General features: G+C 27.0%; 3 protein-coding genes across 5 annotated transcripts; 1 reads left to right on the top strand and 2 right to left on the bottom strand.

Annotated features, from left to right (window-relative positions):
- Positions 1-5: 5 nt before the first annotated feature.
- On the bottom strand, positions 6-5,189 carry LOC122524887 (nuclear pore complex protein Nup133). Its single transcript, XM_043647375.1, has 19 exons — positions 4,892-5,189; positions 4,478-4,817; positions 4,011-4,328; positions 3,752-3,922; positions 3,543-3,672; positions 3,262-3,444; positions 3,019-3,178; positions 2,779-2,947; positions 2,533-2,692; positions 2,340-2,452; positions 2,160-2,266; positions 1,869-2,085; positions 1,653-1,796; positions 1,370-1,571; positions 1,129-1,288; positions 851-1,046; positions 590-784; positions 285-507; positions 6-216 (listed from the first exon to the last, which is right to left on the bottom strand). Exons 1-19 carry the CDS (start codon positions 4,984-4,986, stop codon positions 83-85), a joined length of 3,417 nt encoding a protein of 1,138 aa, XP_043503310.1. The 5' UTR covers positions 4,987-5,189; the 3' UTR covers positions 6-82.
- A 168-nt stretch (positions 5,190-5,357) lies between these two features.
- LOC122524689 (valine--tRNA ligase) lies at positions 5,358-11,133 on the top strand. The gene is made up of 18 exons (XM_043647073.1): positions 5,358-5,733; positions 6,028-6,201; positions 6,276-6,403; positions 6,471-6,635; positions 6,732-6,933; positions 7,009-7,297; positions 7,377-7,501; positions 7,583-7,728; positions 7,798-7,990; positions 8,078-8,251; positions 8,354-8,475; positions 8,534-8,642; positions 8,716-8,991; positions 9,056-9,373; positions 9,490-9,645; positions 9,729-9,932; positions 10,016-10,291; positions 10,371-11,133. Exons 1-18 carry the CDS (start codon positions 5,569-5,571, stop codon positions 10,605-10,607), a joined length of 3,459 nt encoding a protein of 1,152 aa, XP_043503008.1. The 5' UTR covers positions 5,358-5,568; the 3' UTR covers positions 10,608-11,133.
- Positions 11,134-11,954: 821 nt separating this feature from the next.
- On the bottom strand, positions 11,955-18,280 carry LOC122524688 (DENN domain-containing protein 1A). 3 transcript variants are annotated; one of them, XM_043647072.1, is made up of 15 exons: positions 17,858-18,280; positions 17,205-17,360; positions 16,941-17,078; positions 16,679-16,814; positions 16,498-16,551; positions 16,130-16,387; positions 15,949-16,050; positions 15,623-15,850; positions 15,232-15,408; positions 15,106-15,138; positions 14,894-14,948; positions 14,626-14,809; positions 14,354-14,483; positions 12,845-13,549; positions 11,955-12,542 (listed from the first exon to the last, which is right to left on the bottom strand). In XM_043647072.1, the coding sequence occupies exons 1-15, from the start codon at positions 17,872-17,874 to the stop codon at positions 12,114-12,116; spliced, it is 2,802 nt and encodes a 933-aa protein (XP_043503007.1). In that variant the 5' UTR covers positions 17,875-18,280; the 3' UTR covers positions 11,955-12,113. The 3 variants fall into 3 exon arrangements, with proteins under 3 accessions (XP_043503007.1, XP_043503005.1, XP_043503006.1); XM_043647070.1 differs by lacking the exon at positions 12,845-13,549; XM_043647071.1 differs by lacking the exons at positions 12,845-13,549; positions 16,498-16,551.
- Positions 18,281-18,604: the final 324 nt, after the last annotated feature.

Below are 18,604 nucleotides of genomic sequence, written 5' to 3'. Positions count from 1 at the left end.
TTATTGACAGTTTATATATAATTGTTATTTATTGTATATAAAAATACAAACTTAGTATTGATATTGATATCAGGTTAATTTATTAATAATTATCGTAAGCATATTCGTATAATAATTTGACGAGAAATTGAAAATTACTGGATGCTGCAAGAGATCCTAATTCGGGTTCCATAAGAAGTGCATCAACTGATGGTAAAAATTCCTTCACTTTACCACCTACATATAACAATGAAAGCATAAATATATGAAGGGAAAATTATTCACAATTTTATCATATAACATACCCATCATATATGCAAGTTCCATTAATTTAAAAAATATGGTTCCTTGTGCTTGTTGTTTAGGATTTTTATCAACTGTTTCCCATGAATCTCTTCGAGCTGCACGTGCCCAAATTCTCAATCTCAATGAAGATTTTTCATCTTCTTGTTTAACGTAATCTAATAAATCTAAAGCTTTTTTAAAATCATATTCGCTTGCTATGACATTATCTTCAGATGTATAAAGCTAAATAAACAAAATTAGTAATATTGGTTAATATTATAATATTTATCACATATAAAATATTATAAAGGATTAATTGTTATACCGTGATTAATTCCACTGGTGTAAATACTTTCAATTTTTCAATATCATATCCATATGTTGTGAGTACTCCAGTTGGTAGATCTTCTTGATGAGCAATTAAAGCTAGTTCATTGTCGATACTTTTTACATAATCTTTTATTTCATATTCTGGTTCATCGGATGCAAGAAGTGCCAATTTTGCCAATGACAACATAGACTATTAACAAAATGATATAAAATCATTTTCTAGGATACAATCTTTATAAAAATAACAAATACATACTTTTTTGCGTGTTACTAATTCAGTTTCTTGAACTGCTAACGAATGCAGTGTATTAGCTGCAAATCTTAATTCATCTGTCAACACTGCTTGTACCCACGATATAGTGGGATGCTCGGATAATTTTTCTGCCAACTCAATTGAACCACCACGTCTACATCGTTCTACTAATTGTCCTTGTCGTCCATCTTTCACGTACCTTTATTTTTAATCATTACATTTTTTAAATATTATGTATAAGATTATTATAACAAAATAGAAATAGTCAAATACATATTTACCATGAAAATAAAAAGCCTGCAAAATCTTGTGACGCAAATTTATCTATGTAACTATCAAGTCTATTTTTATTATTTGTTAATTCGCAAATTTGGATAAGAGATCCAAAATCACAATATTTTTCAGCAAGTATGGCAGCATTTTCATATTGTTCTTCCTTTACTGAAAAAAAATATTACAAATTAATTACACGTATTGTATCAATATAAAGTATATAAAAATAATATTTATAATAATACTTACTAAGAGGTTGAATCAAATTCATTCTATCTGTTTCATATTGCTTTAAAAGTACTTCAAATTTTTCAGTACCACGAATACTTTCTAAATGACATTTTCTTCCATCTAATATTAGATCTATAAGACTGACCAGTTGTTCATATAATTCATTTTTAATTGTTGTATCATTCGTTCCGGTAACACCATGTTTTAAGGTCATATTATGCTGTGCACGTTGAAAATAAAAAATTCATTAACACATTTTCATTAAAAAGAATGGCTCCTTAAGCAAATTAAATACACATACCATAGTGGTAAGACAATGTCTAAGACCATGTTTACCAGAAGCTGCAGTCCAAGGAAGATATTCTGTTATACCATTAGAACATCTTGTTGGTACGAAACGTTCAGCATTATATTGTCGATATTTTACTACTTCGTTTAAAGTACCCTTGTTACAAAAATATAAAGCTATGAAAAAATGTGTAAAAAAACAACGTTAAAATCTTACATATGTACTTACCAATAATATAGAATTTACTTGCATTATATATTGTGCAACTTGGTGCGTTGGTCTTTCCGATAGTGTGATTTCAGTCGCATTATTTACTAAGCAAGGTAAGAATAAATGTACAGCACTTACTTCACGATAAAATATATCACGTGAAGTTAATTCTTCGGAGACATATGTTTCAGGTTTCAATGTTTGTTCAATAATAGAATCAATAAGTTCTGGATTTCTTAAAAAATAATAAATGTTAACATAGATCAAACATAGTTTTATTTTTGATACAAATTTAATAGAAAAACATACCTATTTTGAAGATTATATATAGTCATAGCAGCAACTATTTTTTCTGCATATTCACTAAGAACATGCGATGTAGACATGATTATCCCTCTGTATGTTACTGCACAAAACTTTATAAAGGTATAAAAGTTATAATGAGAATAATATATTTTTTAAATATTCCAGTTATAATTCAATACTTACTCTATCCCATAAATTATGTTCTTTCAAAAATGATACAAATAGATCTAATGCTTTTTGTTTTCCTTCTAATTGATGCGGTATTTGAATAGCGGTAACAGCATTTACTGTTATAGCTAAACAAACAAAAAATATTCATAAAGTTTAATGACATTATATATAAAATTTTAATAGATTAAAAAATAATAATAATTACATAAATCCCTATGGTTTGTCCAACGTGGATCATTTGCTGGATAATCATCAATTAAATCTTTTGCAACTTTCAAAGCCAGTGTATCAAGAATTGCATCAATGTCCATTACAGGTTCTTCTTGCAAAGGAAATAGTTGCGTTAAAATTTCTTCGCATTTTGACTAAAAGATTAAATATTTTATATTAATAGTGTATCGTTATATTTTCATAATTAATTCAATTTGTCACAATATTATGTTCTTTATACCTTATTTTGACGTAAACTAAGTAAGAATGCAGCTCTTAATTGTGTGACACCATCAGAACTATAAAACATATCTTGCAATTCATCGTTACTTGTAAGTGCAGAAAAGTTTTGTGTTGCTTGATCATTTTTATAACTATAATCTATGGTAGCATTGATATCTGTATAGTTCCTGTAAATAATAAATAAAAATTATTATTCAACACAAATAAATTATACTAAACATATATGAAAAAAACGAACGTGTTAAAGTCTTGCGATGAAAAATCTGTTGGTATAATAGAAACAAATCCAATATTTTTTGTAAATAGTACTGGTGTTCCAGAGCATAAAGCTCCTCCCAAGATACTGTCTTCTTTATCTCTAATTAATTCAATTTTATCTTGGTCATGTTCAGAAGCACCTAAAAAATAAATATAATTAAATCTTTTAATAACTTTACATATAACTTGTGTAACATGTAATGTTATTATAAAGAGCACTTACAATTAACTACAATAACATTAACTTGATCATATATAATTGCTTCCCAACCACACAGTATGAAACGATAATAATTAAGTAAAACTGTTTCTATATCAGCATTATACAAGGCAATATAATCAAATTTCACAGGTATAAACCATTTAAAACTATTTGCCATAGATGCACCAGACAAAGGTATTAATCCTAGAAGAACACATGGTGAAATGGAATATAAATTAAAGAATGAATAATAAAATTATAAAAAGTAATTGTGATAAAATTGGATAATATAAATTTTATACCAAGAGCAAAATAAATTTGCACAGAAATATCAGCACAATGGGCTGCCATTAGAAACACTACTCCTTCTTCGCAAAATTGCATATCAATTAACCAAGTATCCATACTTTGTGGATTACATGCACTTGCTTCCTATGAATTAAAAAATATTAATATATTGACAAATAATGATTAATTATTAGCAATTTTTGAAAAACTCTTTGATTCTAACCCAAACTTTTCTTTGAAAAGCTTGTGAAACCATATGGCTAATATCTTCATCAAACTCCATTTTTTCTTGTTCATTATGTGGAAATGACCAATATTGTAATGATAATCCAGCAAGAATCAAAACCCTTGATCCTCTTTCTCCAAGTCCTGAACATACGACTTTTACTAGTTTCTAAAAAAGAATCATTTATTTATTATGTAAATTGCAAAACTAATTTATAATCTTATCTATATCTGTAATAAACATTAAAATAAAATACCGTTTCTGCAACTGGTGATTGTGGTACAGCTCCAAAAATAAGGGATGTCATTCTACGTCCAATACCACCCAACCATCCTTGACTTGTTCTAAGGACACGACAAATAATACTATTTTTTCCACCAATAAATTGTGGTTGTAAAAGTGCTACTGTACAAGTGGTTGTAGCTAAAATACAACCATGTCCTGGGACATATGTTAAACAATTAACTTCTTGTCCTGCAAGTTCAGCACTTGTTTCTACGGATGATCCTTCATGAGCTATACTAGCCCAAAATCGCACAATACCTTCCGGTGAAACTGCCATACAACTTGGAACCTAATGGAATATAAACATAATTTTATTCTTAGAAATTACAATTCTTTTACACGAGCCACTTATTTGTTGCCATGAAGTTAATTGTTTTGATCTGCAAGCGGCTCACATAGCTATCAATACTATTTATAACAATAGATAATTTAAAGAACCTGTTGTCCTTGTGGTAACCACACGGCTATACATTCAGCTTTATGAGCAAGATCGCTTTGAGGTAACTGCAATTCTCGACATTGACTTTTATATATTCTTCTTTGTTTAGGATCATGTATTGTAGTTTTACATTGCCAAACTAAAATTCTACGACCGCATATAAGCCAAGCCCATCCATCTGCAGATAAGCTGACACTAACAGCTGTACTTTTATCAACAAATGTTAAAGCTTCTGTAACAAGAACAGGTAAAGCCGATCCAAAACTTTCGACAACATGACCCGGTGTTCTACAAATGATTTGTACAGATTGATTTGATCTCCCAGACACACTTAATCCTCTGAAATGATAATATTTTAAAATAAATACAAAATAATATCATTTTGATTGATAAATATATAAAATTGTACTTACGAACTATTTTTCTTTAAAGATTGAACTATTGACATTCTTTTTCTTGGAGAATTGGCACTTCTTCCCAAAGAATTCCCAGGACCTGTTCGATCCATTTTTATATTTTTTTTTATACAATATTTAATATATAAACATTAAAATTATGATCAAATGTGTTTATTTATTTAAGCTAAACTCTGAATTATTAGGTTAGCTTGATTCGCGCTATAAACCGGCTGCACATGACTACATGTGTTTGGCACGAACTATGTATATTTATAATGGTCAACTGCATATACGTAGGTTTAGGTTACATATTTATTTCTATAAATAATAATATCTTGATTGAGAATTGTATCATAAATTTAATTCTTAATAAATTATTAACTATTTCAATATTAAATATATATACATATATATATATAAGAGGTAATTTATTTTTTAACGTGTCATTTTACGTTTTGATAGAAAGATATTTCTAAGGTTGATGGAAAATCTACTTGCACAGCATTAATCTATGGATATACCCCCATATTACATATAGATGATTTGTCTGATAGTTTTGATAGAGAAAAATTGTTGGTAGATTGCATGTGAAAAGCACATGGTTAACTTTGTTATTTATAAAACAGTATTTTCAACTAGTACAGCTTAGTTAACAGGCAAAAATCGTAATCAAGAGAATTATTGACTCAAAGATGGTTGACACTAAGATTGAATTGAATAACGGCGAAAATGTGCCTGAAAAAACTCCAAAGCAATTGCAAAAAGAAGCTAAGAAAATGGCAAAACTGGAAAAATTTAAACAGAAACAAGAGAAAAAACTAACTGACAAACCGGTTAAAGTGAAAGAAACAACAGAGGTGAGAACATTCTTCCTTGCATGTCAATTATTTAATTAATTTTAAAGTATAATTTTGTTTCCATATGGTATTTATAATTTATATGGTGTCTTAATTAATTATATTCTAATAAACCTAGTTTACATATTTATTTAAATGCTTAATATTGATTTAAGAGAAATAAAATTACATGAATATCATAAATATAAATGTGTTTAGATAACTCAATGAAATTGTAAGATAGATTTCTTCATCATGTTGTATCATTATTACATAAGTCAAAGTTTTTATTAATTATTCATTAATGATATCTAGAAAATTGATAAGAAAAAGGATAGTAAGGATACTGCCTTATATACTATAGACACACCAGTGGGAGAAAAAAAAGATGTTACTGGTGCAATGCCTGATACATATAATCCACAATATGTAGAGGCTGCTTGGTATTCCTGGTGGGAAAAACAAGGATTTTTTAAACCTGAATATGGGGTATAAACATTTAATATTATTATTATTATATATATTCTATATCTTTTTGTCATTTTAATTATTAATTATTACAGAGAAAAAGTATATCAGAAGTAAATCCTAAAGGAAAGTTTGTAATGGTAATACCACCACCAAATGTAACTGGTTTTCTTCATCTTGGTCATGCGTTAACTAATGCAGTTGAAGATGCTATTACAAGATGGTAAACTTTTTTCTTATTACAACTTTTAAATGAAATTATATATTTCATTTGAATTTGATGTACTTAGGAACCGCATGAAAGGATGCACAACTCTTTGGAGTCCAGGTTGTGATCATGCAGGTATTGCAACTCAAGTAGTCGTTGAAAAGAAACTTTGGAGAGAAGAGCAAAAAACTCGACACGATATTGGTAGAGACAAATTTATTGAAAAGGTTTGGCAGTGGAAATATGAGTATGTATAATAAGTTATTAATTATGATTTAATAATTATCATCTCTTGTGGAACCATTATGTAATTATTTATTATATTAAAAAATTTATATTTTAGAAAAGGAGATAGAATTTATACACAATTAAGAAAATTAGGTGGTTCCTTTGATTGGGATCGTGCTTCTTTTACTATGGATCCAAAATTATGTCGTGCTGTAACTGAAGCTTTCATAAGACTTCACGATGATGGCACAATTTACAGAAGTAATCGTCTTGTCAATTGGTCTTGCAGTTTGAAAAGTGCAATATCAGATATTGAGGTGAATTTTTATAAGAATTATATTTGCATATTACATATATTTGTATATTACAAATATATGAACAATGTTTTGTAGGTTGATAAAATGGAATTGACTGGCCGCACTTTGTTGTCTATTCCTGGTTACAAAGAAAAGGTTGAATTTGGTGTGTTAGTATTTTTTGCATATGAGATTGAAAACTCCACAGATAAAATAATTGTAGCAACAACTCGTATTGAGACGATGTTAGGAGATACTGCAATTGCAGTACATCCAAAAGATGAACGCTATATTAAATATATTGGAAAATTTGTACAGCATCCTTTCTGCAAAAGAAAAATACCTATCATTTCGGATGAATTCGTTGAAATGGAGTTTGGTACTGGTAAGTGCAACTTATTGTATTTTTTTCGCTTACTTAATTTTTGTACAAAAATATTTTCATTAAAATTAATTAAATTTAGGTGCTGTAAAGATTACACCAGCTCATGATCCAAACGACTACGAAGTTGGGAAACGACATAATCTTCCGTTTATTACTATTTTTGATGACAATGGAAATATTATTGGTGATTATGGAGAATTCACGGTATTTTACATATATTTTTTATACATATTTAACATTAAACAAGAAATTCTTTTAAAACAAATATATATTTTAAAACTGCAGGGAATGAAGAGATTTGAAGCTAGAAAAGCAATTCTAAAAAGATTAAAGGAAAAGGAATTATTTATTGAAATTAAAGATAATCCTATGGTTGTGCCAATATGTAGTCGATCCAAAGATGTAGTTGAGCCACTTATAAAACCACAATGGTAAATTGATTATACAATAAATATTCTACAATAAAATTATATTTAATACTAAAATTGGTTTTTCAATAGGTATATTAAATGCGATGAAATGGCTAAGACAGCTATGAAAGCAGTACAAGATGGTGAGTTAAAGATTATTCCTGAACAATACAAAAAAACATGGTATCACTGGATGGATGGTATCAGAGATTGGTGTATTTCTCGACAATTGTGGTGGGGTCATCGTATTCCTGCTTATCTTATTAAAAATATAAATAACACTGTAAGTATAGAAAAGATGTAATATCTTACAGAACTATAAATGAAATAAATTTCACAATATATTTTAATGCATAATGCATTTTATTAGACAGATGATACGTATTGGGTTAGTGCTCATTCTGAAAACGAGGCTAAAGAAAAAGCAGCTAAGAAATATGGTCTAGATATTAATGAAATTATTCTTGAACAAGATCCAGATGTTTTAGATACTTGGTTCTCATCTGGTCTATTTCCATTTTCTATATTTGGATGGCCTGATAATGTAAGTAAATTATAACACACCACGATATTTGTTAGAAAAATAATAAATAAATAAAAAAAAAGGTAATATTAAATTATCTATTCAAATTATAATTTTATACAGACAGAAGATCTGAAAGCTTTTTATCCAGGTACATTATTGGAAACTGGACATGATATATTATTCTTTTGGGTTGCTAGAATGGTATTTCTAGGACAAAAATTATTAGGACAATTACCTTTCAAGTACGTATTATACATATTTATAAATTATTCATAAATCTTTATAAATGTGTTTCAACAGAGAAGTATATTTACATGCTATGGTGAGAGATGCTCATGGAAGGAAAATGAGCAAATCTCTGGGTAATGTAATTGATCCCATGGATGTGATTAAAGGAATATCTTTGGAGGTATTATAAAATTTAGTATGACAGTAAAATAAAATTTAATAAGAAGGTTATTAAAATGAATATCATTTTTCAGAACCTTCATAAGCAGCTCTTAGATTCAAATTTAGATCAAAATGAACTTAAACGAGCTATCGAAGGACAGAAGCGGGATTATCCACAAGGCATACCTGAATGTGGAACCGATGCTTTACGATTTGCTCTTTGTGCTTATACTACACAAGGTCGTGATATCAATCTAGATATTCTTCGCGTTCAAGGCTATAGATTTTTCTGCAATAAAATTTGGAATGCTATCAAATTTTCATTGATGTACTTAGGTACTGAGTTAAATTATGACGAACCTCAATCGGTAAGATATTATTGATAAATCGTTTTAAGAATTCATTTATTAATATATAATTTAATTTATTTAGAATGGAATTGCTATGATTGGTGATAATAATTGGTACCAATCAACTTTAAATGAAAAATGCATACAAGATGCATTAAATCATTATTTAGAAGATTATCCATATCTTGATGGATATACGCCATCTCAAGCTGACGTTAAAACTTATAACATTTTAAATTCTATAGATGTTCAATTTTCAAATTATCCACATTTATATCGTTGGTATAATCACATGGAAACCTTTAACGAACATGAAAAGGCTGCTTTTCGTAAAGAACAAAATATAATGTTACCGCAATGTACATGTAAAGATCATAAGAATAGCAATAATAATTCTCAAGTAAGCATTAATATTTTATTCATTTTTTACTATCGATATTTTACTAAAGATTATGCATTCTTTTTTAAATATAATTTTATACAATTGATAAATTATTTACAAAAAAATATTTACAGTTAACTGGTAAAGAAACAAATGTAGATTTATGGATGCTTTCAAGAGTAAGTTATGCTGTTAAAACTTGCAATGAAGCTATGAGACAATATGATTTTACAACAGCAACAACTGCATGTTATAATATGTGGTTATATGATTTATGTGACGTTTACTTGGTGAGCATTTTTTATAATACTATAATTACTTAAAAAAAAATATTTCATTTTTTTCAAATAATACAATAACAAATCTTTTGTAGGAATACCTCAAGCCAATATTTCAAAGCAATAATAATGAACGTAAATTGCAAGCAAGAAAGGTGTTATTCAAAACTCTTGATGTCGGATTAAGATTATTACATCCTTTCATGCCATTTATAACGGAAGAACTTTATCAACGTTTGCCTCGTAAAAAACAATCTTACCCAAGCATATGTGTTAGTCCTTATCCTGAAATCATAGAGGTAATGATAATAACAGTATATTATATAAAATATTATTTGAAGCTTGTGTCGGTATTTAATATTTACTAATACTTATTCATTAGTGTCCATGGAGAAATCATGAAATAGAAAAAGACATTGATTTTGTGCAAAAAGTAATAAAAAGTATAAGATCAGCACGAGCGACTTATAATCTACCAAATAAACTAAAAGTTGAGGGATATTTCAAGTGTGACGATCATCTACTAATAAATAAAATTATGAAATATCAAAGCTTAATAGAAACTTTAGCTAATTCCACAATTAGCTTAGAGAAACCTCCTTTGGGATGTGCTATTGTTACAATAACCGATAAACTTCAAATACACGTAATGTTACAGGTATTTATAAAATAATATTACTTATATCTTTATAATTATATACAAAATGCGCAATAATAATACTTCTTCTTTTACTCAGGGTATAATTGATCCCAAAAAAGAATTAGAAAAACTTAAAAAGAAAGAAATACAATTAATGGAAACCGTACAGAAGATCAAACAAGCTATGTCTGTTAATGACTATTATACTAAAGTACCTCTCGATGTACAAAAGAGCAATGAAGAAAAACTGGCTAATAGTGAAGGAGAATTACAAAGAATAGCTGATGCAGTAAAAGCTATACAAAATATCGAATGTTTACTTCCAGTTTTATAGCCTTTGGAATTTATCTATGTATTATTTATTTATTTGAGCATTTAATTTCATAATGAAATATATCCTAGATAAATGAGTTACTATTGCTAGAAACAAGTCATGTGATTGTACGTTCTTAAATAATAGTAAAAGCTCATTTGTATGCGTACGATCTTTGGCAGGTACTGAAGAACTTATATATTTTCACATAATCCATAAATATGTAGAGAAGAACAAACAAAATGTTCTCTTAAACCCAACGCAATTTGCGTTTCGAAAAAGTATTAAAGTAATCTAGGAAATTTAATATGATATTTATAACATATTTATTGCTTTACAAAAAAACGTATATATAAACATGGGCCAAAGGTATTTTTCAAAAATAAATTAATAAAACAATATTACAATAGATATATGTTGGAATTCATTACTTTGTTAATTTCATAAAACAAATAATAAGATATTGATGCTGGACAAAGCAGATTTCTTTTTTGATGGGTATATACATCAAATGTCTCAACTAGATAAATAAATTATTAGAGAATCAGTTTATATTTATTTTTTTATACTTTTTTATTCATAAAGCATTGCCAGTAATGTATAACGATTATTAAAATTGTTATAATGAAAATCTAACAAGAATCTAAATAATAAAATTTACTAAATTTAATTTGTTCTGCTTGATACATTTCTACCAATATCTGCAGCTAAGTTAGCTTACAATGTGCTTATTAAATAATACATTTACAATTAAAATTATGCCCTTAAGGAGTTATATAACATATAAACTACTATTGAATAATTAAATTATTATAATATTTAACTACATAAAATAACAAATAATTCTCATTAGAAAATTTTTCGGAATTTTTCAAATACGTTATACGTGAAAAATTATTTTTATGTATGTATGTATGACATCATTATTTATAATATGTAGTATATATTTTATATGATTAAATTATTACATCACTATAAATCACTTCTTTAGAATAAATCTTAAAATATGAATTGGATAATTTTTATGATTTTTTAATTATCGTATAAAATTCAAACTTTAAACTGATGTATGTGAATCTGCCTTGCTTACAATGCTTGTTTCCCTGAGCTGATTTTATTTATAATACTTTTAGATTAAAACTCTTGAGGGTTATTTATGAGAACGAATTATATACATATTAAAAATGATTTAATTGTAGATAACAGAAAAAATAATAATAATAAAATTTTGTAGTTATGTACAAATAAGCATTTTTCTAAACAATTAGATTACAAGAAATTTTTCATATAAATAGATATATTAAATTCATAATTGTGCATCAGGATAGGAACGATACACTTCCTATCAATGAAAGTAACAATATTCCACATGTTCTAATATAATATTATTATGAACATTTGCATTCAATTATCTCTCCAAAAGAAAATATACAAATTATGCTGCAGATATATAGTGATAAATAACAAAAACAGATATATATATATAGATATATACAATTATGATATGCGAATTCTAATCTTTTTTATCTATTCAAATTTTGTCCAATTATTTTGTGATTTAACTGTAGATGTGCCGAGCGATAAGCTAAAAGCATTATCCATATTTTTAATACTGTTTCCAGGTGCATTTTGTGTAGATACTACTGAACTTTTTGTTGGCGATGCACCATTAGTTACACTAAATTTATCAAAATCTAAACCATATGCTTGCAATAGATCCAAATCACCAACACTATCAGAAGGTTTATGCGAATGTTGTACATCTTTTCCACTGTGTAAGGGTTGAAAATACGGATATAAAGGGTTACTTAGACCTTCACCCATTTCTGGAATATGTAAGGATTGTGTCATTTGTTTTGTATTAGAAAATACTGAAGATTTAGAGAGTAATGGATCAAAATCATCGTTGCTATTCGTAGAATCTAATCTGATTAAATCTGGCACTTCTGGTGAACTCTGTAACAAAAAGTAAGAATAAAAAAGTAAAAAAGAAATAAATATACATTACAGAAACACAAATATTTTCAGTGATATACTCTTGTACATCAACCACGTAAGACAATAATGCAATGTATCTATATACATTTTAATTCTTGCATAATAATTTGTAAAAATACTAACAATGAAAATTTGGATTTTACAAAAATTTCACATATAATATATCGTATAACTTTAACATAAAACGTAAGTACTACGTTTGAACTTAACGAAGAAAAATATAAATATAAATAGTAGCAACAATGAACTATGATGTTTACCTTAGCTTGTGCAGAACAGGATGTAGTACTTACAGGATGGATTGGTATGTCAGAATTAGTAGATAAAGATGGATTTGTGGAATGAAACAGTGGTTTTTGTAAATAGGAAGGAATAAACACTTTGCTTGTATCAAAAGGATCATCCTCAGTTTCTTGAAAAGAATTAGTAGTTAAAATACAATTATCACTTATATTGTCATTTTGTTTTTTCAACACTGAATCGATATTTGTAAAAATACTTTTATAATCGATTTTAGTAAGATTCTGTGAATGAACTTTAGATTGCGATTTTTGCTGTTTAATGTCATTTTGTAAATAATGAGGAACATTAATAGCAGGAGTAATCCATTCGTTACATGTATGCAAATCACGTAAAAAATTAGATTGTGCAGATAATCCATGTACAGAGGATGAACTATGCATGTGACATGCTTCTGAATCTGTTTCAGAAGTAATTTTATTTGATTTATCAAACAATGTATCATTATTAAAAGGTTTGTTCATATTTATCTGTAATGCTTCCATTGAAGAATTACATTGATCAATTGTATCATTCATGGTGGATGTTGATTGGATGCAAGATGAAGTAATTTTTGGAGGGGATATTTCATGAGTGTTTCTGACAATAGTACGAGGTAGAGGGCCATGTCGTGAATGCCCACTCCATGCAGATCTCAAGCTGTCTAAACTGCGCACTGGCTTCAACTGAAAGGTGGTGCATGAGACACGTTTATTTGTAATGAATTAAAATATATATTAAATGAAATTAAATATACAAATAAAATAAATATTCGCATAATTCTCATTTCTTTCATATATATAAATATATATATACATTTACAAGATTTCATGCTATTGCATGCATTGAATTATAATGTGTTTCAAAAATGTGTCTTCATGTAGCTCTCAGTAATAGCACGCATTTTTGCAAAAACATAAAATACAAATTTTGAAGATCATGTAAAGGAATAATTGAGATAGATTCACGTTACACAAATACGCATTTTTATGAACATTAGTGTAATGATTTTTTTATTCATTTTTATTCATTTTTTGTGATAGCTTTATGCTGATTTTATTTTTATGAAAAATGTATTGCTTACATAAAATGATAACATGTAATACATCACAATAGCACAATAAATTTGCAAACGAATAAATAACAAATATATATAAACATTTAACATTCACACAAAAGCACAAGAATTATTACAAAAAATGTATAATCATAGATTTATTTAATTTATACTTTAATTTTTATTTAAAAAGAAGACAAAAATAAATAAATTGTGGAAGTAAAATAATTGACATATAATGTTATATACATGCATCATGCTATTACCTGTGTTATTTTTCATTAAATATGCTCAAAGTGATAGTGAATATATATGTCTATGTTAAACTTTATAGTTCAATTAAATCGTGGAAACAAGAAGTTTTTTAAAGTTTTATAACTTCTCAAAAAGTTTTCATTAGACAAAACAAAATAATATTAAATAAATTACTTACAGTTCTATCCACAGGTGGTGTATTTGGATATATTACATCGCGAAGTTCATGCATAAGATCTATATTTATACGTTCTGGTGGTGGTTCCGATTCATCAGGAGAACTTGGACTTAATGGTGAGTATTGTTTTCTGTTAGGATAAATAAAACACACATTTTTATTAAAAGTACATAATATAATATTTTCGTAAAATATTACATATTTTTATTATATAATTATTGATCTATTATATAAATAGTATTATCGTATTACTGAAAAAATATAATTTTTACCTCGGATCTGTAAAATTGCTATTACGTAAACGTAATTCCTTTCTATAACTAGTTGTAGCAGTAAATCCATTGGGAGACTTAGGTGGTGCTGTAAATCCAATAGGATTTCTGTCTAGTGTAGGCGAACTAGGCGCAGATCTTGGTTGATGAAATCTCATACTATTCTCGCTTCTATTTGATCGTCCTATATCAAAATATTTTTTAATAATTATTTAATAAAGATATATATATTCATGCAGATAGAACAAGAAATAAATAAATAACACACCCTTCCACTTCAATCCTTTATATGCAGTTTTCATATCTTTCCCTCTATCTTTAACCTGTAATTAATTATTAAGGAAATACTTTTTATTTTGACTATATTTCATTTTAATGCAAAATTAAAACTAGAAATTTAAACAAATGTTTGTAAATGATTATTTTTACTACTACTTCTATCATTAAATATAATTCTATGTACAAATTATTTAAACTTACAGATTTAACTGCATATTTTACGGCTGGATTTGCCTACGATTAAGTAAATTTTATTGGAATATTTACTTATCAATTAATAGAATAACAAAAAACAAATTATAACAATTTGTTTTTCAAACGACTTACTTTATCCTTCACGCTACGGAAAAATGCTGAGCTTTCCTTTCGCATGGTGTAAGTCCATTCTCTATATTGTTGCATAAATTTATTGCTAGATTTGACTGAATAACTGCATGCTTCCATCTCAAATTCATCTGAGAATCCAAGTCCTGAATTGAGCATATTTAATCTCTCTTCTATAAACTAAAACATACATAATATTCTATTGTTCCAATATTGATTTCTTTATAACACTAAAGTTACTAAAAAAAAGTATATTATAAAAAATGTATATTTTTGTTTTTTAATCAATACCTTGTTATACAATTAATACATTAAGATATACAAATAATTTTGAAAATTGTTATGATCCAGCATTTGGAAATTTGTTAGTAAAAAACTTACAAGTTACACATACTTGTTGAAAAATTTGAAGTTCTAACATTTTTCGTAGAAAAGGTTGCATGGAAGATGGTCTACTTTCTACAAATGCATTTTGATCAAACGTGATACGCTCTCCTTGTTGTAAAGTTAATGCTTCTCTATATCCTGCAGTCAGTTGTACTAATGCTCGTAAAAATGCTCTTGATACTCCATCCCCGAGTAAGGCAGGTCTATTACGCAATGCTTTTTTTAAATTTGTTACCTGAAGTAAAAATACTTTTTATTTATTTTTAAAAATGAACTATAGTTCCTTTAAGTAGATTTATTATTTGAAATGCATAAATAAGTATTTATACATACTACATCTTGAGGTAAAGATTCCAAATCTTGAAAAGGAGACTCAATGGTGTTATTATCAGCATCTAAAATAACTACTTCACCTAAATCACTTTTATGAACTCTCTAAAATCAAAAAATTATAAAATATTTTTATTGAAACCTTTTTTGATATGAATTAAAAATATAATGAAATAATAATTACCTGAAGTGTTGGAGCAGGTACACCTATCAGAAATGGCATTGGTGCTAATAAATAATCCATTAAAGATAATGGAAGTACTGGGATATATATGTGCTGCCAAATCATTGGATAAATTAAAGCATTGCATGCTTGTACACATGCACTTAGCCTTGATAGACGTTTGGAAGTAAAAATAATACGTCTTTCATATAACATAGACGCGAAAACTACCATCATATTATGAGCATCTACAGCACTGTAATATTCTGTCAAATTTCTCTGCAAACATATATAAAATATAAAAAGTAATATGGCTTCTTCACTATATGTATGCTTTATAACTATTTTTCTAATTTATATTAATAAAATATGTACATATAATTACTCACATTTTCTGGAATACTAGGTAATTGAAATTGTTTAGGACTTTGGCAAACAAAATTCTAAAAATAAATGTACGAAGATTTTGAATTTCAACTTTTTATAATAATCATTTTAAGAATTTTATATAAAATATAAATTGAAAATTATTATCAATTAATATGAAAATTATAAGTTTGTATAACTTACAGAATTAAGACTTGGTATTGGTATAGATATTGAATTCCCAGGTATTGGAACACCGCAGCTGTGTACCTTTTCAAGAAATTTACAAAGATCTTCCCCACTTCCATTATTTGTTAAAGATGCAATATGATTTAATAATCTAAATATATAAGAGAAAAACACGTTATATTTAAAACTATTTAAAGAACAAATAAAATGATTACATGATAACACATAATACATATATATATTTTGTTTTTCGTCTAAATATAGATAAAATACTAACTTATAAAATGTTTCATGCCATGGCAATGCACTTAAGACCACTAATGCGGTCTCTGTTTTTGGATCATGCCGACAAAAACCAAAGGTCCACTTTGAATCTATACTAGTAAGCACAAATGAGAAGTGCTGCACCAGTAAACTAAGAACAATATAATAATAGCAGTTAACATAGAGAATTAATATTAAAAAATATATTTTTTTTTAAATAATTGATATGTCACAAACACAGAAACATTGTATACATATATATGTATTTATACATTACTTTTCTATTTCACAGGGATACGCAAATTTAGGGACTGACTTCAAGATCTCTTCATCTGAAAAAGAACTTGGATATTTTTGTAGAATCCAAGCTTGTTTGTTGCTAACAGGTGCAGCAATTTCACAAAAACATTCAAATAACTGCTTAACGTCCTCCCTGAAAACATAACAAATGCTATATATAATATAACATTAAGATTAAAGAAAGATGATTGAAAAATACATATAAATAAATATTCAACAAAGTTCGCTTTGACTTATGATTCTATATTTTTAATACATATAATAGTCAAATAAATAGTACAACTAAAAATGAAGATATTAGTTAAATAATGTCGATATCAATAAATTTATTTCTACCATCTGTCTGTAGAATATCTGGTATGATGACACAATTTATCCATTTTTAAATAAAATTTGATCTGTAACACTTAGTCTAATTGCATATAAGTAAAAATAATATAAGCTTTTTAAAGTTAGATTTTTTGATAAAAAATATTAGTTATAGAAAGTATAAACGATATATATATATATAGTATATATATATACTATTTATTCGTGTATGCATTATTATAAATGATTAAATTCTTATTTATGATACTAGATTATTATTTAATAATAGAATAATGTAAATAATAAAATTCTTTGAATTACCTTAATCTGGATCCCATGATAATAGTCAAAAAAAAGTAAGTACTTTATATATCCCTGACGTTTATACGTCATTGTACTACATGACAGTAATGAATTCCATTCACGTGAACTTTTTATCACTATCACAAATGCAGTTCACTATCAGCTTGTCACTATTTACACAGATACTTTTTTGATTAATCATAAGTCGCGTTGAAACTTAAACTATATGTATGTATATATATATATTAATATGTGCATAAAATATACCCTGTTTCGAACACGTAAAATATTCGAATATTAAAAAGTTTTATAAATAATTTTTAGAAATTCAATAAATTATAATTTTCTTTTCCATTTTTTCTTCCTTAGTATTAAGATTCAATAGAGAAGGAATATGCTGCGAGTTTCCTACACAGCTGCTCTCTGTAGATTTTTAATATACTATATATATATAAAAATATATAACGAAAGTTCAACGAGCGCAAGTAGAACATCAGTTACAGGATGCGTCATCTATCCAATTTAAACCAATGAAAATGAGTAAAATATTTTTTACACTGCTTGCATTTTAATGCATTACTTTCTATTTCATTTAAAATGATAGTTTCATTTCGAATGAAAATTTATTTTAAAAAAGGAAAATAGTATTTAAATCTCAATTTTTATAGATCTCTTGATCTAAATTGTATACTTCCGAATAGACAGAGGTTTTAAATCCTTAACCAATCAGACGTCTGTAAATATGCAACAATCAAACCTCTGAAA

The sequence above is a fragment of the Polistes fuscatus genome, unplaced genomic scaffold (assembly GCF_010416935.1).
Source record: "Polistes fuscatus isolate 324 unplaced genomic scaffold, CU_Pfus_HIC Scaffold8, whole genome shotgun sequence".
In the NCBI taxonomy this organism is placed as follows: Eukaryota; Metazoa; Arthropoda; class Insecta; order Hymenoptera; family Vespidae; genus Polistes; species Polistes fuscatus.
Note: the sequence above shows the minus strand (reverse complement) of the source record. Positions and strands in the feature narration are given on the sequence as shown.